At 40.6% G+C, this 25076-nt stretch overlaps 1 protein-coding gene across 1 annotated transcript; it reads left to right on the forward strand.

The window, feature by feature from the left end:
• Window positions 1-6150: 6150 nt before the first annotated feature.
• Window positions 6151-23706, forward strand: LOC103424488 (uncharacterized). The gene is made up of 10 exons (XM_029109642.2): window positions 6151-6533; window positions 7765-7832; window positions 7949-7974; window positions 8113-8203; window positions 8412-8507; window positions 21861-21929; window positions 22182-22240; window positions 22326-22448; window positions 23002-23073; window positions 23154-23706. The coding sequence occupies exons 1-10, from the start codon at window positions 6444-6446 to the stop codon at window positions 23222-23224; spliced, it is 765 nt and encodes a 254-aa protein (XP_028965475.1). The 5' UTR covers window positions 6151-6443; the 3' UTR covers window positions 23225-23706.
• Window positions 23707-25076: the final 1370 nt, after the last annotated feature.

Consider the following 25076-nt stretch of genomic DNA (forward strand, 5'->3'; position numbering starts at 1 on the left):
TTAGTCTTTCCTCCCTTCTCATATTGAATTCGGCCGCTTCTTTCCTTCTCTAATAGTCCACGTCCATCCTAGCAATCATGTCTTGCTCTTTCTATCTCGTTTGCTGATACGGTGGATGTACAACTTGGGGTGAGAAATAAGTTTACATGAAATTTAGCTGCCAATTTAATGAGTCCAACAAATCATAACCAATCAAATATTCCAATGTCATGAAAGCAGGTGTATGAAAAGAAAATTAATTTTTTCTGTGCTCAGAACTTTAGATACTTATCTAACCGATATTATTGATTCAACATCAAACTCAAACTCAAAATCATAGAGAAGAAAGCAGTTTTTGCTTGTACCTGGCTACATTCTATTGCAGTGCGTACAAATTCGGGCACTTTCATTTTCGTTGAGAAAGATACTATTTCATTGCAGCAAGACAAACAAGACAATTCCGGGCATCTCTTGTCCCAAAGTTTAAACTTAAAAGTAGACAACACTGCATTCTATTGCATTGCTCAAGATCGAAGGTTTCTTTAGCCCTACGCGTATAATAACAAGCTACAGCCTTTCAAAGAATACTACATTGTTTAATCATAAATGATCCCCAAGTTCAAGCAGAAAACACTAATTCAATGCAGAGAAAAGGGCAGAGATTCATTCATCCATAAGAAAAAACAATTCTTCTAACTGAAGGATTAGAAGTTGTACTGCGGTCCACATGCAAAAATGACAAACAATCATTCATGCTTACTGCCCACATACATAACACGTATAAGAGAGCCACCATACTCCATATCCATTATGTGTTCCCACCAACTCCAATATAACACTAAAGAGGAAAAATTGCTTTACTTCTTGGCAAAATCTCTTCAAAACTCAAACTAAAAAGACGGCCACAACACAGTTACCATGCATGACTCTTATTAACACATTCTTCTACTTTTATGGTACACGGTTGGCCCTAATGTACGCATACATAATTCGACCAAGCTCATGCAATATAACCCCCTCAACATACTAACAATCTAGCCTTGAGTCTGACTATCATAAAGAAAGACTTGCTCAATCCCAAAATTGAAAATCCTTAATACCCGACAAGCTCATATGCCACGTTATTGAAATTGAATTCCAATTTTGTTTTTTTGCTAATGGTAAGGACCAAACTCTGCTATGGGCATATAAGCCCAACAAGTCAATTCAAATTTGATTATTCATAATTTTGTGAAGAATCAAACCGAAAGTGGCGGCCTCTAATTACTGTACCACTCATGTCCTAGCTAGGGGTGGGCAAACGGGTCTAGGACCTATGGGGCGAGGCGGGGTGGGTTCAGCCGGTTCGGGACGGGTACAAATTTTGTAAACTCAAAATGGGGCGGCGAGACAGGTCTATATAATTGGCAAGGCGGGGTGAATCCCAAATCTCTGAAAAAAGGTTCCCCAACTCGGACCGTTTCCCCTTTCAATAATGCCATTAGTGCATTCAGCATCCTTGTTTCTAGTCACTGACCTGACTCTCTCTTCCTCTTCGAAGACTCAAACTCCAATTTGACTCTCTCCTCTCACAGATTCCCAACTCGAGCCTCAACCTCAAGGCCTCTTTCTTCCGACTCCGACCACCACTATATTATCCTCTAACTTCCACAAGTTCTCTCAGAAGACGAACACACTTGCAAATGCACCGCCCTTGAGCTCTCGTTGAAGTCACTCAGATCTCGCAATTTGTTGCTTCGCGCGTCCGTAGACGGTTGCCTCTTCTTCTCCTCATGTAAGTCCTCCGCTGCCGCCTTCTTCTTCTCCTCTTTCTTCTACTTTAAATTTCAGTAGTCCACCGACCTCTGACCTTACCACCTCCAGGCTCCTACTTCTTTTCTTCTCGGCATCTAATTTCAGTTTTATCCTGAATTCGAATTTTAGGATTTAGGAATTAGGGATTCAGTTAATTTGCTTGAAAAAATCATAAAAAATGTTGGGGATTTAGCTTAATTAAGGATTTAGTTTTGTTTTATTTTTTGATAAATTCGAAATTGTATTTGAATATTTTTTTATTTATTAATTTGTTCTATTTGGGGATTTAGGTTGGGGCATGAGAAATGCTAAATGCTGGATTTTTTTGGGAAGCAGATTGTGTGCATATGTAGATACCATATTGAATTGCAGAAAAGCTTTACATGGGGAGCTGTAGGATCTGTAAGAAATAGGCCGGGTTAGGTCCAGTTCTAGTTTTGAAAATATGACGATATGCCCTGCCCCGACCCGTTTCATTTTCATACGGTTAGAGTTGGGTTTCTCCAAATTTGGACCCGACCCAACCCGTGCCTAACCATAGTTCTAGCTCCAGCTATCTAAGTTCAGAATACCCTAACTTCTACAGACAACCGAACACAAACCCTTTATCCTCTCTCAATCTACTCCAATTTATACAGTAATTTACTCAAATAAGCATCAATATCCAATAATTACAATCACAAGGAAAATCAAGGTCACTATTGTAATAATGCATCCGCGTATCATACCTGATGGAAGTTGCCAGAGAAAACTACCGGAGGTGTTATTGAAGCGAACCGGGAAATTTTCGAGAATCCTTCGAAGCTTGATCTTGAGGTCCTCTTCCTCCTCCTTGAACACAAGCGGCGTATACTCCACAAGCGCCATCGAACTAGCTGCCGTCGGTGGCCTAGACGGTAGCATTAGTTTCCTGTCAGACCCATGGGCTTGTTTCCTTTCCGGCCCTACCACCAGTTGCATGTCCCCGTCTTTGGGTTTGCCCAACAACATGTCGTGCAAGAGAAGCCCTACTTCTGGATTCGGAGGTGTGGAGTTTAGTATAGGAATTTGGGAGTTTAGTATAGGAATTTGGGGGATTCTGAGACAAGACAATGAACTTCCGTTGGTACTTAACTATCGATATTTGTCCTACTTTAGGTCCATGAATTCGTCTTTTTTCCGGGTCTTGTACTTCGGAAGCAAGAACTCCATATGGACCGCCACTTGAATATATCCAATCTTCTTTTTCATCTTTCGAGATCTGTTCATTCTTATACTTTCACCATGACTTTACTAATCTTTGCAAGAACCATATTATCATCACGATCTATTGATCAACCGAGAAGTTTCCTTGCCTCTACATGGCACAAAACGTCTTCTCAACATGTTCGAACCAAGCTTCGACCAATTCATGATCTCCATGCCATAGAAGTATTCTCGCTTGAATACCAGTGGTGATATCCAAATCATTCTTCCGAGAATGGCAGAAAGTTATCTGGACGGCGTCAGCGATAGTCGCTCCAAGTTGCCCAAATCAGGAAAAGCTAGCGTGGTACATGCTCAGCCAGGTGGCATAGTTCTACATTTTACACCAAGAATGACTAGCGCAGTGATGATTGCAGGGCTACCTAAACCTATGCTTTGATACCAAACTAACATACTCCGACCCGGAAGGCGTGTTGGTCAACACTTGAAAAGTAACGAAGGCATAAGTGAATGTGATATGAAAAAGTGTGAATAAATTAAAACCTAAAGGTGTAGAATTAATTTAACTAATAATGAGTCGGCAATAACGGGGGGAACCCTTATTATACATGTGATGTCATAACATAAGTAGTCAAACAGTAAAGTGAGGAATGTTTGTACATAAAGAAAACACTTCCTACATTAACATCAGTGAATGTCAGCGTTGCCAATAATCCTCGTCGCCGCAAGAGTACCATCACTAAGTTGTGGAGGGGCGAAAACCAAGGTGAGTGGACCAAAAAGCGAAGTTTGGTAAAAATCGTTGTTTTCGTAAAAGTTGTAACCCTTCGCTAAAAAACAAGTATAGTTTCCCAAACTAACTTATTAGTCATAAGTATATTGTATAGCACCCAATATATGTAGTAATAAAAGAATACGGGTACGAAACATTAAAAGCAATAGTGATAACAAATTATCATTGCTCATAAGGTCATGTAAGCACACAAATCATGCAGAAAGTTACTGCACAAACAGGCTAGGCGTATAATTTACATTCTAATACTATAATCACGTGACGTTGGCACTAAACGTTCACATACAAGTCTTAGTTGCCTAATGCAAAACTAGAGGCAAGCTGGCACCTACTCTAGATCCAAAGTTATTGTAAATGGTGCATGTGAACATACACATGAAGCTAGTCCTGGCCTAGACAATACAACTAAAAGTGACACCGTGCATACATTTTAAAATGAGTAGATAAATTACAAGTGTATACATGCCACAGTTTATACTCATAAAATAATAATAAAATAACCAAGTGTAGGTAATTATTATTTTCTAAGTTAAACATGACATGTCACACAAATAAACACAAGCACAAGTACGAAAACTAATATAATAAAAAAAAACTTTTGAAGAAAAGATCTACTCACAGTTACATTGTGGGGTCATAGTTGCCTTGCCTAGCTATGTTTCTCTTAAATGAGAATTTACCATGCTAATTAATACTTTAATAGTAATGCAAATAATCTAAATATTTTTCCTTTGTTTGCTTGTTTTGGGAATTAAAAGTGGTTGGAAAGTGATTGGCATGATGTCACATGACAAGATGTGTCACCATGCGGCGGTTAGAGCTGCCACGCACTGCTATGCGTAGGTCAAAGTCAGGCATTGTGCAAACATGCACCGAAGATGGAATATTTTGTCACTGGAGTGAATATTTCGTCATCGAGTAGAATATTTCGCCGCCAGGCGTAATACTCCATCACAGTAACGATAACGTTAACTGTGACGTGAAGGGTTATAGTTAACAAAATTTACATTGGTTTGGTGGTATATGTTGACGTTGTTAACGTCATTAGGAACATTCCGTCAAGATTGACGAAATATTCCGTCTTCCTCTCTGGTGAGTCTAATTGTCGAGGCTGTCATGCACTGTAGGGAATCTCACCAAATTTGAATTTTTTGCCTAGAAAAATCACAGAAGTATATCAGAGCCATTTTTCAACCAAAGTTCACATAAAATATATGGAAATGAAGCTATGGAGTAAATCACTAATATGCTTAATTTGAGGCCATAAACTAGCTGGAGGTGGTTGGAAAATGGTTAGAAAACCATGGCCTGATTGGTTTCCTTCTCATCCGCCACATATTCGAGCATTCAAAGCTCGAATCTGAGTCTGGGGGTGGTAAGGAGTTTGTTGGGGTTGGTAATCTTGTTCAGTTCGATCCCCATTGCCTTAGATATATTAATTTGGGTGCGTTAGGCTAATCTTTTTTTTTTTTTTTTTTTTTGGCATCTCTTCAATTTATTTTAAACTTAATGTTCTCTGATTGTTGAATGTTAATGCATAATGAAGATTTATAATAAATTTTATTGCACATGTGACATAGTCTTATTAAGTGTTGGGTCCTACATATGTTTTAGGAGGCGACCTATAAGTTCTAGGGAAAAGAGAGAGTACACAAGTCAAAGTGGAATAAAATTTTGAGTTTAAGGAGTAAACGATAAAGGGATGACTTTTGAATTACATGGGACAAAATGAGATCAAACTAGAGTTCCAAGGAGCGTAGCAAAAAATAAGCCTTTTTCTTTTATCAAAGTCACTTTTAGTTTGCTCGTCCAACAATCCATTTGGAGCAGCTCCATTGTTGCTTACTGCCTTGGGGGATAAGGCAACCCAATCCACTCCCCCTCCCAAAAACACTCCAACCCCTTCAGGCAATTGGGTTCAAGGAGAGCCCGATGGGGAAGTCGGGCAATAATTGCCTAGCCCAGTGCCTTACCTATGTGATGTAAGACTGACGTCATTATGATGTCAGCCATAATTTAAATTATTAAAAAAATTATAAAAATGATTAAAAAACAATAAAAAAAAATTAAAAATTATAATTTTTTTTTTCTATAAACACCTAAATGTGTTCTTCCACAGTTCTAGTTTACACTACATTTCAATATTTTCAAATATTATTTAAACCAATCTTTTATTATTATCCAAAATTAAAAATAAAGTTATCTGTTATTATTTTATAAAACAAAAAATACTAATATTTTAATATAAATTGCTTGGGCTATTCAGATTAGGACTGAAGATGTACTCGGACAATTATTGTTCACTACAAACAATTACTTTATTATTTACAGTTTCTATTTATTTAATGAGATTGAATTGCCTATTGCTCATAAGACCTTAGTATAGAGAAATCACAATCCAACCTCACAATTCAAAATCCAGGTCCGGCCCAATGTGAGAATTGATCGAAACTTGGGCCGTAAGCGCAAAGGGAACTGAAGTAGTCGTTGTTTCTACGTTCGCTTCCTGCCATCTGAAAATTCTGAACTCTTTCGAGGAGAAGGGGGAGAGAGAGAGAGAGCTGGTGGTAAGTACAGAGATTTTGTAGATCCGCAAAGAGGAGGTGCATAGAATTCCAAGCGAAGAAGCACAGAGGAATCAGGAGACAGAGATAGGAGAGAAAGAGAGAGAGAGAGAGAGAGAGAGAGGAAGATGTTGCCGACAACGTCGAGAGGGCGGTCGTCGTCCTCTTCATCTCGGACGAACCCCATGCCCATTCAGTACCTTCGGAGAATAATCAAGGTGCTTTCTTCGTCTCTAATTGTCTGGGTTTATACTTTTAGATCTGATCTGCGTACTAATTTTCTGCTTAAGCATTTCATAATTTGTGGGTTGGATCTAATTCGACGAATAATGTTGTAAAAACTCTGAATTCTGGAAGAATTAGTGCCTTTGATTGCTCTGGAATGTGGATGTGCGGCCGAATTTTGGGTTCTTTTTTGGTTTTCAAGTGCGTTCGGCCTCATTTGTAATCAATTGTTTGAGGGGCTGGTAAGGTTTGTCGGCATCGGTCTCGGAAGACTTTGAGAGTTCTTTGTTCAGTTGAATGTGGAGAACATCACATTTTTAGATGGGGAAGGTATTTTAGGGAAATGTGGTGCATTTGAGCTAGTTTCACGTGGAGAAGTTGCCCTAGGTTAAAACAGAGTGACTTTGGTATTCTTTTTTAAAAGAGATATCGGAGTGAAGTCGGTGTGATGCTTCGGTTCTGGAATTCAGAAATCAGCGCTTAAATATTTCCGTACTGCACACTTTCAAAATGGCAAAACTAAAGTTTACACTGATGTTGCGAAATGGCTTAAGAAAGTAAGAGAACAGAGGAACTTTCCACCATGGTGGGTTCAGAGCAACAATACAGAGATCCAGTAACTTAGCATTTTGGATAAAGCGGCTGATAGACCAAATAAATGATTTTATATGTTATTACTGGGAGGGGGTTGGAGATCGCGTCTATATATCTAATTCAATCATACTTTGAGCCTTTCACTTGATGTAACCCACACAGCTTGATGTAAGTTTTTAGTCTCATTTGGAATCCCGGTTTTACAGTGCCTGCACATTAATTGAGACCCTGGTACATGTATATTAGTCTGCATTTTGTTAGGGCATCCAGATCTGCTAAATAAAGGCTGTGTACTGTGCAAATTACAAACTAAATATCAATTTCGGCAACCAAGAAGTTTTCTTGGATGTGAAGCAAATTGAACATTGAGTTGATGTATAATCATGTTATTTGGAATTCTAGTCCTATCTATTGCATAACCAGGTGTTGGGTATAGGTCTGAAATCCGGATTTTTTTTCAGCACATCCGTGTCTGTTTTGTTGTCTCTTTGAAATCTCTTTTAACTTTGGTTCTAGAAGCTAGAACATTTTCATCAGTAACAAGTTAGCATGCTACATCCAGTTTGTTATAATTTTGATTTTGTAGGCATGTACCAATGATTTTTCTTTTGATTTTTGTTGGTTTTTTAGTGGCAACAAATGGATATTGAATATACTTTTTGGCAAATGCTTCACCTATGCACCTCACCGAAAGTTGTGTAAGTATTCACCTTTCCAGATCATCAGTATCCTCATTACTGTTGTGTTTTGTTGCTCATGATTTCCTTAATAATGAGTTTTGTATCTTGTATGTGGAACTGTGCGACTGATGCAGCTATCAGCACACTAAATATCACAAGCGTAAGTCCCTTTTCCATGAAAAATAAGAAGCAGATGTTTTATTTGTGTGCCTTCGAAGTGATTACATGTCAAAATTGTGAAATATTTCTGCTACATCTGATGCAATTGAAAATTGGTTTACTTTCCTTTTGGTCTCAGAAACTAAGAATCAATGGGCACGCGATGATCCTGCTTTTGTTGTAATCTGCAGCGTTCTACTTGCAGTTGCAACTCTGGCTTATTGTGCCGCGTAAGTTTACTGTTCGCTAATCCTACACTCTACATGTAATAGTTGCATTTTGGATTTAGTTGTTCATCTGAATTTGATATTGCCTTTGCCTCAAAAGTTCTAGCCTAATTGCAGTTTATATTATTTATTTATTTTTATAGGTTTAGACGGGTCTAAGAGTTCTGTGAGGAATCCCTTGTTGACTTATATATTATTTTTATTATTTCAGGTACGACCATAGTGCTGCACATGCTGTTTTTGTAGTTATTTCCGTTTTGTTTTTTCATTTTTTGTTCATCGGGATGCTTCTGGCTACATTTTGCTGGTAAGAACTAGTGCTCTCTAACACTAATGTGAACTCGTATTGTCCGATCCCTGAAATATGTTAGTTCTTAATTCTTATTCAGGCCCAATTGTTTCATGAAAAAATTGAAGGAACAAATAAGTTTTGTGGAACCAAATTTCTTGTATTTTCTTACCCAATTTTTTAGATAAACAAAGCTATTTTCCATAGAAGTAGGAAAACATGTTTGTTTGATGTCACCTGTCGATGCCAAGCCACCTTGAGTTTCCTAGTCACTTAAACATTCACTAAAAGGCTTCTATATGTTGAAAAACACGCCCACTAGACCTTGTTCTTTAATGTAACCAACAGCAATAGACTAAACTAGCAAATATAGAAAACTTAGAAACACACAAGAATTATATTGGTTCGGCAGAACTTTTGCCTACGTCCAGTTGTGATTTCTCAAGGTAGAGAAATCACTGCTCCTTTGATTAATAATAGAGATTACAGAACTTTTGCAAACCCTAGAACTAATCTCAAAACTATCGGCTGTCTCTGGCTGTTCTCTCTCTAAAAAATTAAGCCTTGCCGCACCCTATTTATAGTCATAGGTTAGGCTTACATGTCCCAAGGTTGATTGAATTCCTATTTCTAAGTGGATTAGGAATTTACATTTATCCAAATCCAAATAGACTTCTAGAAATCCAAATCTAAATTGAATAAGGAAAACTGAAATTCTTTCCTAATTGCTCTAGGACAATAATCGGTATACCTCTAATTTTCCTAAAACAAACCCAAACCGACTAGGACATATTTGACGACCCAAAAATTCTAACAATCTCCACCTTGGTAAGTAAAACCAAGTCTTGATCCTTGCACCCCAGAGTATCTTTGAACCTTCTTGAAGCAGCTCTAGAAATCTTCAAGAGTCTTCACCTTGGCAATCTTCTTCTTGCCTCATTGCACCTCAAGTGAGGAGGTGCTCCACTTTGATCTTGGCCATCACTATCTTAATCTGCGGCATTGTCATCCGTATGAATCTTTTCAATCCAAATGTCTTTAGACTCCACCCAATCTCTGATTCTATGATACCTTGCTTCAATGTGTTTTGATCTTCCAGAAAAAACTTGATTCTTTGCCAAGTGAATGGCACTTTGACTATCACACTTCAGCTTCACACAATCTTGAGTGATTCCCATTTGACTTACCAAGCCACTAAGCCAAATTGCTTCCTTTCCAGCTTTGGCCAATGCAATATACTCTGCCTCTGTGGTCGACAAAGCTGTAATTGGTTGCAGTAGTGCCCTCCAACTAATTGGTCCTCCTGCGCATGTAAACACATAACTAGAAGTTGACCTTTTCTTGTCCAAGTCCCCTGCATAATCGACATGCACATATCCTAACACTCCTGCATTTTCTTTTTGCTTTTCAAACGCAATCCAACTCCGCCTATGTCTTACATGGCCGGTCCCAAGCCCGGATAAAGGAGGAGGGGGAGGGCGTCAGGTAGTCGACAGCCGGCACTCCATGATCACGTCGAATCCTTATGAAAATGAATCCAGAACAAAATCGCGCTAAAGCTAGGGCGTCACCCGTAAGTGGCGCGCTGTGTGGCCTGAGCACAGTGATAAGTGAGCAAGGGTCGCTGTATCTCCATCGGCACCCGGATGCAGTGTTAAATGAGCAAGGGGGCCATAGAAACTTCTTTTCGAACGACTCCACTCAAAGTTGTTTGGGAGCATATGCTCCTATCAACTTTACCCGGGACACACAAAAGAAGTACTTTGATCCTATTAGACGGGGGAGGGTGAAGAAGCTAGGACAGAAGGGTAGAGTTCAAGAGAGCAAAATGCGTTTAGGAACGTGGAATATAGGAACCTTAACGGGAAAATCTATGGAAGTAGTGGAAGTTATGGTGAGGAGAAGGATAAATATTATGTGCCTACAAGAAACTAAGTGGGTTGGTAGTAAGGCAAAGGATCTAGAAAACTCAGGGTTTAAACTTTGGTATTCGGGCACAAATAGAACGAGAAACGGTGTTGGCATCATCGTGGACAAGACCTTGGTACAAGATGTTGTAGATGTCAAGAGGGTAGGAGATAGAATCATGGCAATCAAGATTGTAATAGGACAAGAACTTATCAATGTGATTAGTGCGTACGCACCTCAAGTAGGGTTGGATACGAGTTCGAAGGAGAAATTTTGGGAAGATCTTGGAGACTTGGTGCAAGGAATTGCTCAGACGGAGAAGTTATTTATAGGAGGAGATTTAAATGGACACGTGGGCAGGGAGACAGGCAACTATGGAGGTTTTCATGGTGGCCATGGTTTTGGGGAGAGAAATGAGGATGGGGAAGCTATCTTGGATTTTGCAATGGCATATGATCTCTTCTTAGCCAACACCTTCTTTAAGAAGAGAGAAGAACATGTGATCACCTACAAGAGTGGGTCGTCAAAAACACAAATAGATTTTCTTCTAATGAGGAAAGGGGATCGTATAACTTGTAAGGATTGCAAAGTTATACCAGGAGAGAGCGTGGCTAATCAACATCGCTTGTTGGTGATGGATGTACATATCAAAAGAGTAAGACAAAAGAACAAGACTTGGAAGTGCCCAAGGACTAGATGGTGGAATCTAAAAGAAGAAAAACAAGCAATTTTCAAAGAGAAGGTAATCACCCAATGTGTGTGGGATAGAGAGGGGGAAGCTAGCCAAATGTGGGATTCCATGGCTAGTTGTATCCGAAAAGTAGCAAAAGAGGTATTAGGAGAGTCCAAGGGCTTTGCCCCACACCAAAAGGAATCTTGGTGGTGGAATGAGGAGGTACAAACAAAGGTGAAGGCTAAGAAGGAATGTTGTAAAGCCTTATACAAGGAGAGGACTGATGAAAATGGTGAAAGGTATAGAAAAGCGAAGCAAGAGGCGAAGAAAGCTGTCAGAGAAGCTAAGTTAGCGGCTTACGACGATATGTATAAACGACTAGATACCAAAGAAGGAGAGTTGGATATCTATAAACTATCTAGAGCAAGGGAAAAGAAGACAAGGGACCTAAACCAAGTGAGGTGCATCAAGGATGAGGATGGAAAGGTTCTTGCTACAGAGAACGCGGTTAAAGACAGATGGAGAGGTTATTTTCATAATCTTTTCAATGAAGGACATGAAATGAGTGCTTCTTTAGGGGAGTTGAGTAACTCAGAAGAGTGTAGAAACTACTCCTTTTATCGTCGAATCCGGAAGGAAGAAGTGGTTGTAGCTTTGAAGAAGATGAAGCATAAAAAAGCAATAGGCCCAGACGATATACCAATCGAAGTGTGGAAACTTTTGGGAGAGACAGGTATAACATGGCTCACTGACCTTTTCAATAGGATTTTGAAAACGAAGAAGATGCCAAATGAGTGGCGAATGAGCACTTTGGTGCCTATCTACAAGAATAAGGGCGACGTACAAAATTGCATGAACTATAGGGGTATTAAGCTAATGAGTCATACAATGAAGCTCTGGGAGAGAGTCATTGAGCATAGATTGAGGCAAGAGACACGGGTTTCGGACAACCAATTCGGGTTCATGCCAGGGCGCTCAACCATGGAGGCAATCTATCTCTTACGAAGATTGATGGAAAGATATAGAGATGGGAAAAAGGATTTACACATGGTCTTTATAGATTTGGAAAAAGCGTATGATAGGGTCCCAAGAGACATTCTTTGGAGGATTTTAGAGAAGAAAGGAGTACGAGTAGCATATATCCAAGCTATAAAGGATATGTATGAAGGAGCAAAGACTGCCGTAAGAACTCATGAAGGACAAACCGAAAGCTTTCCCATAACTGTAGGATTACATCAAGGCTCATCCTTAAGTCCTTACCTTTTTGCGTTGGTAATGGATGAGTTAACACGACATATTCAAGATGATATTCCTTGGTGTATGCTTTTCGCAGACGATATAGTATTGATAGATGAAACTCAGGAAGGGGTAAATGCAAAGCTTAACCTTTGGAGAGAAGTGTTGGAATCTAAAGGTCTTCGCCTAAGCCGATCAAAGACAGAATATATGGAGTGCAAGTTCAGTGCAAATGGAGGCCAAAACGAGTTAGGGGTGAGGATCGGAGATCAAGAAATACCAAAGAGCGACCGTTTTCGTTACCTAGGATCTATCTTGCAAAAGAACGGAGAATTAGATGGAGATCTCAACCATAGAATACAAGCTGGATGGATGAAGTGGAAGAGTGCATCCGGCGTGTTGTGTGACCGCCGTATGCCATTGAAGCTCAAGGGAAAATTTTATAGGACGGCAATAAGGCCGGCGATGCTGTATGGCACAGAATGTTGGGCGGTGAAACATCAACACGTACACAAAATGGGTGTAGCGGAGATGAGGATGCTTCGTTGGATGTGTGGGCACACGAGAAAGGATAAGATTAGGAATGAGGATATCCGGGGTAAAGTAGGAGTAGCCGAAATTGAAGGAAAGATGAGAGAAAATCGGTTACGGTGGTTTGGACATGTGCAAAGAAGGCCTACTGACGTTCCGATTAGAAGATGCGACTATGGGACAGAGGTTCAGGGCCGAAGGGGTAGAGGAAGACCTAGGAAAACTTTGGAAGAGACTCTAAGAAAAGACTTAGAGTACTTGGATCTAACGAAGGACATGACACAGGATCGAGCACAATGGCGTTCTAAGATTCATATAGCCGATCCCACTCAGTGACTTGGATTTTCCAAGTCTCCAACCGAGAAGTTTTCCTCATTCGGGAAATTAAGAGAACACTACCCCAACCTACATGCTCCACTCAGAAAGCTTCAACATACAAGCTTTAACAAAAGAAAATTCAAAGAACTTAGCGAAGAAGGCTTTGGTGTATTTAACACAATACGTTGAAATGAAGGAAAGCTTATTTATTGATATCCCCGATAAGCTACAAATATGTACATATACATGAGTCAAAATAAGCACACAAGAGGGAGCCTTCACAAAGGTTGCTTAGGAGAAGTCTCAGCAGTCGGTAGAGCCCCAGAAAGAGAAGGCACCGGAGGGGGATCATTTGGAGCCTCAGTACTGGACAGAACCCTAGAAGGAGGAGGCATCAGAGGTTGATCATTTGGAGCTTCATTACGCGGTACAGCCCCAGATACGAAGGCAATAAATGCCTTTGGAACAAACCCACAAATCTCTGATGATCAAGTAAAACCTGACCATCAGTTTCCTTCATCTGGTCAAGCTTCCTCTTCATGTTTGTAGCATAGTCATGTGCGAGCCGGTGCAACTGTTTATTCTCATGCTTGAGCCTTCTAATCTCCTGTTTGAGACTCATCACTTCAGCCGCCAATGATTCAACTTGGCGGGTTCGAGCAAATAGGCGTTGGGCCATATTAGACACAGAACCTGCACACTGAACACTGAGAGCCAGCGAATCCTTAACAGCTAACTCATCAGACCGTTTGGAAAGTAGTCTGTTATCTTTGGGAGTGAGAAGGTTCCTGGCCACCACCGCAGCGGTCATATCATTCTTCATCACGGAATCCCCAACGGTAAGAGGACCAGTAGGGGAGACGAAGGATGGGCGCCATATGTTGTCTGGAGAAGCCGGGGCTGCCTCTTCAACAAGGTTCAAGTCAAAACGACGGTCGGAGGGGCCAGACATTTTCAAAGGTGTTGAAGAGAGAAGAGGTCGGACAAATCAAGATCTTAGAAGTGCAAGAATGAAGCTTCTACTGGTGGAGATTTAAGTGTGCTTTGGAACTTAATGCCAGCCCCTATAAAAATCTGCACTCGACGAAGCTTCAGAAATCGAAGAGGCGCCTGCTCAGAAATCGAAGAGGCGTTTGCTTTCTCAAAAGCTGGGCTGCTTAGAGATCACGAGGGTTGATCTCAGAAATCGAAGAGGCGTTTGCTTTCTCAAAAGTTGGGCTGCTCAAAGACCACGAAGGCCAATCTCAAAAATCGAAGAGGCGCTCGCTTTCTCAAAAGCTGGGCTCCCTAGAGACCACGAGGGCCGATATCAGAAATCGAAGAGGCACCTACTTTTCCAACCTTTTCCAGCCTTGTCAGCACCTGTCACACGCACACTCAGTTTTGCGGAAATTATGGGCATTCTGTCAAAGACTTCTGGGGAAGTAGAAAACACATGAATCTTACTGTTCAATCACCCACTTCCTACACGCAACAATAGCTCATGGGTACCACAGATAACTTTGCCAAAGTTCTCTGCCAAAGTTGAGCACGTGAAGCTTGCAGCTCCCACTACATCGCTCTGACCAAGAAGGGTAAAAGAATAGCAAAGAAACAGCACTAACAAAGTTTAGACCCATAAATTTTGAAGGTCTAGCTACCATATTATTACCCACAAGGGTAAAGGAACAGTACCACTGCTGGATAATTGGAAAGTCCCTGTGTGTCAACCTCTGTGCTTCGTGGCAAGGTAGACTAGCAAACATGCCCAACCTTTACTCACATTCGAGAAAACACTCCCAATAAGATTGCTTGCTCCAAAATCGAAGAGGCACCGTCCTCCGAATCTCGAGAGCCAGACTCCCAACATGACTACTTTCTTAAAAATCGAAGAGAGGGTAAAGGAACAGTACCATTGCTGGATAATTGGAAAGTCCCTGTGTGTCAACCTCTGTGCTTCGTGGCAAGGTAGACTAGCAAACATGCCCAACCTTTACTCACATTCGAGAAAACACTCCCAACAAGATTGCTTGCTCCAAAATCGAAGAGGCACCGCCCTCCGAATCTCGAGAGCCAGACTCCCAACATGATTACTTTCTCAAAAATCGAAGAGACACTGCTCCCCGAATCTCGAGAGCCAGACCCCCAGCATGATTGCTTTCTCAAAAATCGATGAGGCATCGTTCTCCGAATCAATCGAAGAGGCGCTCGCTTTCTCAAAAGCTGGGCTGCTCAGAGACCACGAGGGCCGATCTCAGAAATCGAAGAGGCACCTACTTTTCTAGCCTTGTCAACACCTGTCACACGCACACTCAGCTTTGCAGAAATTATGGGCATTCTGTCGAAGACTTCTGGTGAAGTAGAAAGCACATGAATCTTACTGTTCAATCACCCACTTCCCACACGCAACAATAGCTCATGGGTACCACAAATAACTTTGCCAAAGTTCTCTGCCAAAGTTGAGCACGTGAAGCTTGCAGCTCCCACTACATCGCTCTGACTAAGAAAGGTAAAAGAATAGCAAAGAAACAGCACTAACAAAAGTTTAGACACATAAATTTTGAAGGTCTAGCTACCATATTATTACCCACAACTGTAAAGGAACAGTACCACTGCTGGATAATTGGAAAGTCCCTGTGTGTCAACCTCTGTGCTTCGTGGCAAGGTAGACTAGCAAACATGCCCAACCTTTACTCACATTCGAGAAAACACTCCCAATAAGATTGCTTGCTCCAAAATCGAAGAGGCACCGTCCTCCGAATCTCGAGAGCCAGACTCCCAACATGACTACTTTCTCAAAATCGAAGAGAGGGTAAAGGAACAGTACCATTGCTGGATAATTGGAAAGTCCCTGTGTGTCAACCTTTGTGCTTCGTGGCAAGGTAGACTAGCAAACATGCCCAACCTTTACTCACATTCGAGACAACACTCCCAACAAGATTGCTTGCTCCAAAATCGAAGAGGCACCACCCTCCGAATCTCGAGAACCAGACTCCCAACATGATTACTTCCTCAAAAATCGAAGAGACACTGCTCTCCGAATCTCGAGAGTCATACCCCCAGCATGATTGCTTTCTCAAAAATCGAAGAGGCATCGTTCTCCGAATCTCGAGAGCCAGATACCACAGACCACTTTTTCAAAGTGCTTTGACAGAGTTAAAACATGTGAAACTGGCAGCTCCCACTACCGTGCTATGACCAAGCAGGGTAAAGGAATAGCATTACTACTTGTTGTTAGGGAGACTCCTATATATGTCGACCTCCATCCCCAACGGACAGGCAGACCTGCAAAAATGCTCAACCCTTCATCATATCTGAGAGGGCACTCCCAACGAAGCCTTTCGAAATATTCAGCTTTCTTTCCCCCCGATAATACCTCTGCAAACAAGCTATACTAGAGCAAGAATATCTCATATCATCAGGGTTAAAAGCAAGAGTATCCCATATCATGCTTTTTCCCTGTCTTTTCTTTTGGCCTTGTTTTTACCTGCAAGACAAGGAGAAAGAGAGCAATCAGTCAGCACTTGGAATCAAGCTTCCAGCCAGGAACTGACTGCCTGGAACCCCTTACCTGATTACTTACCTGGCATTGCTCTCGAGTACTCATCTTCAACATCTTATGTTTCCAGGGAAGATTCCGCATCTGCTTGAGGAACAGATAGGGCAAGTGCGAAGGATACAAGGAAGCATGTGGAGACAAGCGTAACAGCACACGTGCCGATACATTCATTACTCTGTCAAAAGCAAAAGTATCCCATATCAGCAGGGTGGAACGTACTCTAGATTTGATGGACTTGTTTTGACCCTCAAATTCTTCAGTCGGCCTTATACTCTGGAGGAAACCAGAAAACCCTCCAGCTCAGTTCAAGAATAAGCCTGTGGAAAGTTACTTCTTCAAAAGCAAAAGTATCTCATATCATCTCTTCTCATTTTTCTTCTCTTTATCCTTCATGCTGCTGCAAGATGGGGAGAAGGTGAACAATCAGTCGGAGCTCTGATTGCTTACCTTGTCTGTCACCTCTTTCAGCAGACCCCCTAGCTCGGCGACTTGGGGGACTCCTACTACATGGTTTGTATCGCGCTTGACCAAGCCTGAAACTACAAGTAAGCTTCAAGTGAAATTGATACATTACCTTGTGCATCTCCACCAGTTAAAGATACCACCCCTGGATGGAGGAAGAGTACTTCCAGAGAAGATGCCACATCTACCTATGAGACAGATAAGGCAAGTCAAGACGACACCACACTCCGATACTTAGAAGTTTCGTGATTACGAGATCATTCTCCCACAATATTTCCTAATGTCATTTGTACTAAATCATTCACTTGTACTCACTAAATGAGAGCTTGAACCTATGTACTTGTGTAAACCCTTCACAATTAATGAGAACTCTTCTATTCCGTGGACGTAGCCAATCTGGGTGAACCACGTACATCTTGTGTTTGCTTTCCTATCTCTATCCATTTATATACTTATCCACACTAATGACTGGAGCAATCTAGCGAAGATCACAAAAAGCGATCGTTTTCGCTACCTAGGATCTATCTTGCAAGAGAACGGAGAATTAGATGGAGATCTCAACCATAGAATACGAGCTGGATGGAAAGAGTGCATCCGGCGTGTTGTGTGACCGTCGTAGGCCACTGAAGCTCAAGGGAAAATTTTATAGGACGGCAATAAGGCTAGCGATGTTGTATGGCACAGAATGTTGGGTGGTGAAGCATCAACACGTACACAAAATGGGTGTAGCGGAGATGAGGATGCTTCGTGGGATGTGTGGGCACACGAGAAAGGATAAGATTGGGAATGAGGATATCCGAGGTAAAGTAGGAGTAGCCGAAATTGTAGGAAAGATGAGAGAAAATCGGCTCCGGTGATTTTGAACATGTGCAAAGAAGGCCGACTGACGCTCCGGTTCGAAGATGTGACTACGGGACAGAGGTTCAGGGCCGAAGGGGTAGAGGAAGACCTAGGACAACTTTGGAAGAGACTCTAAGAAAAGACTTAGAGTACTTGGATCTAACGGAGGACATGACACAAAACCGAGCGCAATGGCGTTCTAGGATTCATATAGCCGACCCCACTTAGTGGGAAAAGGCTTTGTTGTTGTTGTTGTTGTTGTTTTCAAACGCAATCCTTTGTCACCAAGAACCCTTCAAATAACACAAAATCCACTTGACTGCATCCCAATGTTGCTTTCCTGGATTTGCCATGTATCTGGAAACGACGACACTGACTGCTTGAGCTATGTCGGAACGTGTGCATACCATTGCATACATGAGGCAGCCCACGACATTAGCATAAGGCACCTTTTCCATTATTTGTTGCTCTTCCTCGGACGTAGGACATTGTTGCCCACTTAACATGAAGTGAGCTGCCAAGGGAGTCGAGACTACCTTTGCTTCTTGCATGTTGAACTTCTCAAGAACCTTCTGAATATACTTGGCTTGTGATATTCAGATCTTTCCAACTGTCCTACCTCTTTGAATTTCCATGCCAAGGATCTTCTGTGCAGCACCTAGATCCTTCATGTCAAACTCCTTGCTCAACATCTTCTTCAAGTCTTCAATTCTAGACTTGTCTTGACAAGCAATTAACATGTCATCCACATATAGCAATAGTAATACGATCATCCCATCTTGGAATACATGATAGTACACGCAACAGTCATATAAACATCTTCTAAAATTGATTTTCAGCATGAAGGAATCAAATCTCTTGTACCACTGCCTTGGAGACTGTTTCAGGCCATACAGGGACTTCCTTAGCTGACATATTAGGTTCTCTTTCCCATATTCAACAAACCCTTCTGGTTGAGCCATGAAAATCGTCTCCTTTAGATCCCCATGAAGAAACGCTGTCTTCACATCCATTTACTCAATCTTCATATCATGCTAAGCTGCCATTGCTAAAAGTAATCTGATAGAAGTATACTTGACTACAGGTGAAGAGATCTCATCATAATCCATCCCTTCCTTTTGTGAGTACCCCTTAGCCACGAGCCTTGCTTTGAATCTCACGGCATCTTGTTCATGTAGTCCTTCCTTTTTCCTAAATACCCACTTGCATCCAACTAGCTTTTTGTCTTTGGGCTTAGGAACCAACTCCCAAACAAAGCTCTTGTAAAGAGACTCCATTTCTTTTGTCATAGCACTTATCCAACCATCTTGCTCATCACTTACTATATCTTCTTGATAAGTAGTCGGATCTCGACTAATGTTAAAGAGCATAATTGAACTTTGCATAAACCTCGGATTTATGCTTCATGAAATAAACCCAAACCTTCCTAGAAAAATCATCCATGAAAGTAACAAAATACCTGGCTCCACCATTTGATTTAGTTGGTGCAGGGCCCCAAACATCTGAGTGAATATAGCTGAGTTGCTCTTTGCTTCGGTTATCTGCACTGCTACTTGCGAATGATACCTTTCCTTGCTTCCCGAGAATACAGTATTCACAAAAGTCCAGTTTGCAAGATGACACGCCTTCTAACAGGCCTTGCTTGTGTAATTCATGCAACCCCTTCTGGCTTATGTGCCTAAGCCTATGATGCCAGAGTTCAGTCTTGTCTTCTACACTCTGATTTTCAGAAACAGCTGCTCCCCCGACCATGGTGGTCCCAATTAACTTATACAGCTTATTGGGTTGTAGGTCACCTTGCATTACCACTAGCGACCCTTTGGTTACCCTGAGTCTTCATTTTTTAGACTTGTACCCATAATCGGCCTCATCTAAAGTACCCAAGGAAATCAAATTCTTTCTTAGTCTAGGGACATTTCTAACGTTCCCCAAAGCTCGTATCATTCTAATTCGAACAGTGTCGATTCCTCTTACAGGACATGAAGAATTGTCCCCCATTAAGACTTCCCCGCTGCTGACTTCTTTGTAAGTATCGAACCATTCTCATATTGCACACATATGAAAAGTGCATCCAGTATCCAAAATCCAATTTGTGAAAGCCTTAGAGCCTGATGTTACTGAAAGAAGCTCCCCGTCACTCTCATGCTCGGTGATTGCACTAGCTGAACCTGAGCTTCCTTCCATCTTGGCTTTCTTCTCTTTCCAAATCTTGCATTTCCTTTTCTACTGATCGGTTGAACCACATTTGAAGCAACCTTCTTTCTTTTCCTTTTTCTTTTTGGATTTTGACCTACTTCTGTTGCCGATTTTTTCTTCCTTTGTCTTTTCCCGTCCCTTCTCCTTGCCTTTGGCATAAAGGCCTTGAGAGCTTTTAGTTATATCATCCAGTTTAGCATATGACTGAAGAGCTTGAATTACGTCTTCAAGCTTCAGGGACTCTTTTCCAAACATTAGAGTTGTTCGAAAGTGCTTGAAAGATGAAGGTAGAGACCTCAGCAAGATGATAGCCATATCATCATCTTTGTAAGTTTCTTCGACCTTCTGAAGATTAACTACGCAATTCTGGAACCTGCATACATGATCTTCAATATCACCTCCTAGTCGAAGCCCGAATAGTTCATCTTTTAGAAAAAGTTTATTGGACATGGTTTTGCCCATATAATCATTCTCCAGCTTTTCCCATGCTTCCTGGGCAGTCATCTTTTCGGTGATGTGTGACCGAACTGATCTTGTAAGATGGATCTCGATGGAACTCTTGGCCTTCTTGAGAACCTTAGTCCATGTTGCTTCTGTCATGTTTTCCGGCTTCTCACCATTGAGTGCATCATCCAAATCCTTCTGTATCAGTATGTTCTTCATCATCCTTTGCCAGTCCGTGAAGTCATCATTGCCGTCAAAGGGCTTTAACGCAGGTCCTGGATCCACATTCATCTTCCCTTTTGACTTCGTAGAACACCTTGATCCTAGCTCTTGATACCAATTGTTGAAAAAACACACCCACTAGACCTTGTTCTTTAATGTAACTAACGACAATAGACTAAACTAGCAAATATAGAAAAACTTAGAAACACACAAGAATTATACTAGTTCGGCGGAACTTTTGCCTACGTCCAGTTATGATTTCTCTAGGTAGAGAAATCACCGCTCCTTTGATTAATAATAGAGATTATAGAGCTTTTGCAAACCCTAGAACTAATCTCAAAACTCTCGGCTGTCTCTGGTTGTTTTCTCTCTCTAAAAAATTAGGCCTTGCTGCACCCTATATATAGGCATAGGGTAGGCTTACATGTCCCAAGGCTGATTGAATTCCTATTTCTAAGTGGATTAAGGAAATTACACTTATCCAAATCCAAATAGACTTCTAGAAATCCAAACCTAAATTCAATAAGGAAAACTGAAATTCTTTCCTAATCGCTCTAGGACAAGAATCGGTATACCTCTAATTTTCCTAAAACAAACCCAAACCGACTAGGACATATTTGACGACCCAAAAATCCTAACACTATATAAGCAAGTAGTGAGTATGAAACAATCTATCTAAAGACAAAGATCATGTTAGTTGCATGAACATATGAGAGTGAAATGTTTGATGATTTCATATGTTTTGGTGTAAACGTGAATCTGGGTCTCTTATAAATAGCTAGTTGCTGGTAACAACACATTATTAATTTCTCAAAAGTCTATGAAGGAAACTAATATTTGGAGAACTTTTAAGTGTAAATATTTTAGTTCTGAGTCTCTTTTATAACTTTTTCAGTTCTCAGTCTCCTTATCTATAGAGTTCTCAATCTTCATTCATACTTGACACCACAGTGTGAAGTATTGCTCATCTAATGGCAAAGTCCACTTCTCAATGTTCATGCAGGTTTTTGACTAATTCTTACCTCCGTGAAGAGGCTCCGAATAGCCATGTTGTTGAGCAGCATGTTGAATGGTGAGTCCATTATCCTTTATTTCCACTTTATTAGCAATATGATTCTTACTGAACAATTCAACTTAGTCTTTCTCCTGATCCTATATCATCAGCATGTACGTTCATGTGCATGTTATGTATGTGAATATGATTTTAGATTGATTGAATCTCCCAGAACTAGTAATTTAAATTATATGTGTATTTCTAACTTTTATTTCGATTCTTGTTTCACCTTCTGATCAATTATTTTGTTGTGATTTTGGTCAATTGAAGGCTGTACGCGTTTGATGTGCACTGCAACTCTTTCTTCCCGATGTTTGTTCTGCTTTATGGTAGTTAATACAAAAATATGTTTTCCTTATCATATTTTTATTCTCAAATGTGTGAAATAATGCTTTTGGTGTCTTGGTTCTGCAGTGATCCATTATTTTCTATCACCAATTTTGGTAGCTCATGGCTTCCTTCCTGTATTGCTATCAAATTTGATATTCATGGTGGCCACTTCATACTATCATTATCTCAACTTTTTAGGTTATGATGGTAAGCTAATGATTCCGTTCTGTGCTTGAAAATTTTCATTCAAATGTTTAGGTTCATTCGGTGTTTTGGATGTGGATACAAAGTAATGTTGCTTAAAGGCCAAGATTAATGAATTCAATCATATTTCTAATGAGCGAAATGTGCAATTGATTTGTCAAACATAGACTAGTAAGTAGTAACCATCTAAACGGTTCACCTATGCATTAATATGCATTAATATGTAGAGCTTCCACCACTTGCGGTGGAGATGAGAGGTGGCCAGCATTATAGATTTTTACATTTCAATTCTAGCATTCTCCTCTATAGTCAGTAATATTGAATTCTCTTCAAGTTCTGTTTTTCTTTTCTGGAGTTCTCTTCCAATTAAGTGGGCTCATCAGCTTGTAATGTAACGCAATAACTTTAGATTCGAATGCAACTTGTTGAGTTTTTTCATTTCCATATACGATAAGAACTCTATGAAACATACTTGTCAATGATGTACTTCTTTGTTAGGAACTTGAGTTAGTTTGCCTTTGTGCGTCATACTAATTGCATGCCCTATGTTTTGCAGTGCTGCCCTTTCTGGAGAGGACCACTTTCTTCCTGTATCCAATCAGTGTTGTCATTGTCCTCTCTCCGATCTGTAAGTGTTGCATGAACTCTCTCTTTTGAGTTTGCTTTCCCGTACACCTAGTGTCAAAATTGTTTGTTTCCCGTCTGCAGTGATTTTGAGTGGCTTCAGTCCTTCAAGATACTTTATGAACATGTACTTTAGTCAACGAGTATGGATTTAATTGAGGCAAACATTTAAGACGGCACATATATGTCATGCTTGGGTTACTAATTGAGAGGCCACAACTCGAGAAGGCATCGGCGGATTCTTGATTGCTTATGCATGATATGATTATCAGCAGCAGGTCACATTGGAAAAAGCTTGTGTGGCTTCCGTTGTAGTCATTTTACCACTGTGAATGAAGATTGGACCAACAAAGATAGGGCATCAAGTGTGTTTTGAGAGATGAACATTGATCCCAGAGATGTATCGAATGCTACGATTTGTCTGCAAATCTATGCTTTTCATTTACATAAATTTTTGAAAAATTATAGTCGACGTGTTTTGAAGATTCTGTTCCTGTTGTACCAAAAGATATTTTGGAGTCAATTGAATAGAATAGCTACGGTTCAGCGTAGTACATGTATGGTGAATTAGCAATTGAAGAGAGTTGAGCCATATAAAACAGATTCCTCAATAAACATGGACTTGTGTTTTTCTTCATTTTATTGTTCAAAGATTGCTACCGGCTACCGGCTACCGGCCACATCGACGACGAACCTGTACCTGACGTTGTTTTTCTCCAGCCTCTCGAAAGCTGTGCGGATGTAGTCCATCTGAACCACTTGGATCATAGTTGTCAATCTTCTCTCTTTTGCATAACTGAAGCTCCCTACGCATAATTGCACAGCACAGAGAGTATAACAATCCATCTGTTGCTAGTCAGCCCCAATATGCCCCAAAGCCTCCTCTCTTCTTTTCTGAAGAGCTCATCACCGTCACATGGTGCCCCATGTGTCCTACACCTGCCAGTCCCCAGCATTCCTCCTTTTAATCCCACCCACATTCAGGCCCAAGTGCCCCAGCGGGCTGTACACCGTCACCCCCGCGCAAAGCATTGGCGCCGCCTGTTCTGGCACCATGCCCTCGGGTATCTTCACCGCAAACCTTAACCAAAATAAATAAATAATTACAAATCAACAAGGATGGAGATTCAAACTTTGGAATCTCTTTCAAAGGAAGAGAAATACAATCAGACAAAAATTAGTTAACAAGGTAATATTTGTTTATAAGTGCAGATTCTGGTTAACGGTGTGATGTAAAATATATGGCCATGGTGAGATAACGTTATTTTAATGGATAATGCCTTTTAAGATCATTTTTAACTCTTGGGTTAAAACTTAAAATTTTTAATCTAAAAAAATTAGGTTTTAACTTGGAAACAATTTTGACCATTTTTTATTTTTATTTTTTGTATCGTTAAATTTGATTATATTAGTCGTTAAATTCAATGAATTTACAAATATACAAAAAAAAAAAAAAAAAAAAAAAAAGAGAAGAATCTACACCGTGGGATTAACCAACAATCCAATGATCCAGCACCATCGGATGTAAGAAAAACCTGTTGGGCGCATAATGGTGGCAAGCACTTCCATGTGCATGGGCCTTGCACTGTAAGGGCCTCGCGCGTTGGTGGCATTGGGCGCGTTTGCACTGTGTGTGTGTTTGTGGTGGTGTCCACGCACACAAGTGAGCCAGGCACACTAACCTAGTGTTGAATCATGGCCCAAATTTACCCTAAAATTGAGTTTTTGGTTAAAACTCATTTTTGGTCTAAGAGTTGAAGCAACTTAAGTTGAGTTTGGAACTTAAAATTTGAGTTTTATCCAACGGTAGGACTAGGTCAGGATAAGCTCATTTCTCCACTCAGTTATAATGAATCTCTACTAAAAAAAAAAAAAATCATGTGAATTAGATATAGGTAGTAATCTAAGGATGTGTTCGTCGACAAAAGCTCACTCTCTCACAGCCAACCAAATGAACAAGTCACACAATCAGCAGAACCCATGACGCGATTTGGATTCTGGTGGTAT

Source organism: Malus domestica, chromosome 10 (genome assembly GCF_042453785.1).
Source record: "Malus domestica chromosome 10, GDT2T_hap1".
Classification (NCBI taxonomy): Eukaryota; Viridiplantae; Streptophyta; class Magnoliopsida; order Rosales; family Rosaceae; genus Malus; species Malus domestica.

What these genes read in the sequence shown, in the direction of transcription:
- LOC103424488 (XM_029109642.2), top strand. Translation starts at nt 6,444, where the DNA reads ATGTTGCCGACAACGTCGAGAGGGCGGTCGTCGTCCTCTTCATCTCGG. An exon ending in CTTCTGGCTACATTTTGCTG is followed by an intron (nt 8,508 to 21,860) that starts GTAAGAACTAGT and finishes ATGTTCATGCAG; the next exon opens with GTTTTTGACTAATTCTTACC. An exon ending in GATGTTTGTTCTGCTTTATG is followed by an intron (nt 22,241 to 22,325) that starts GTAGTTAATACA and finishes TTGGTTCTGCAG; the next exon opens with TGATCCATTATTTTCTATCA.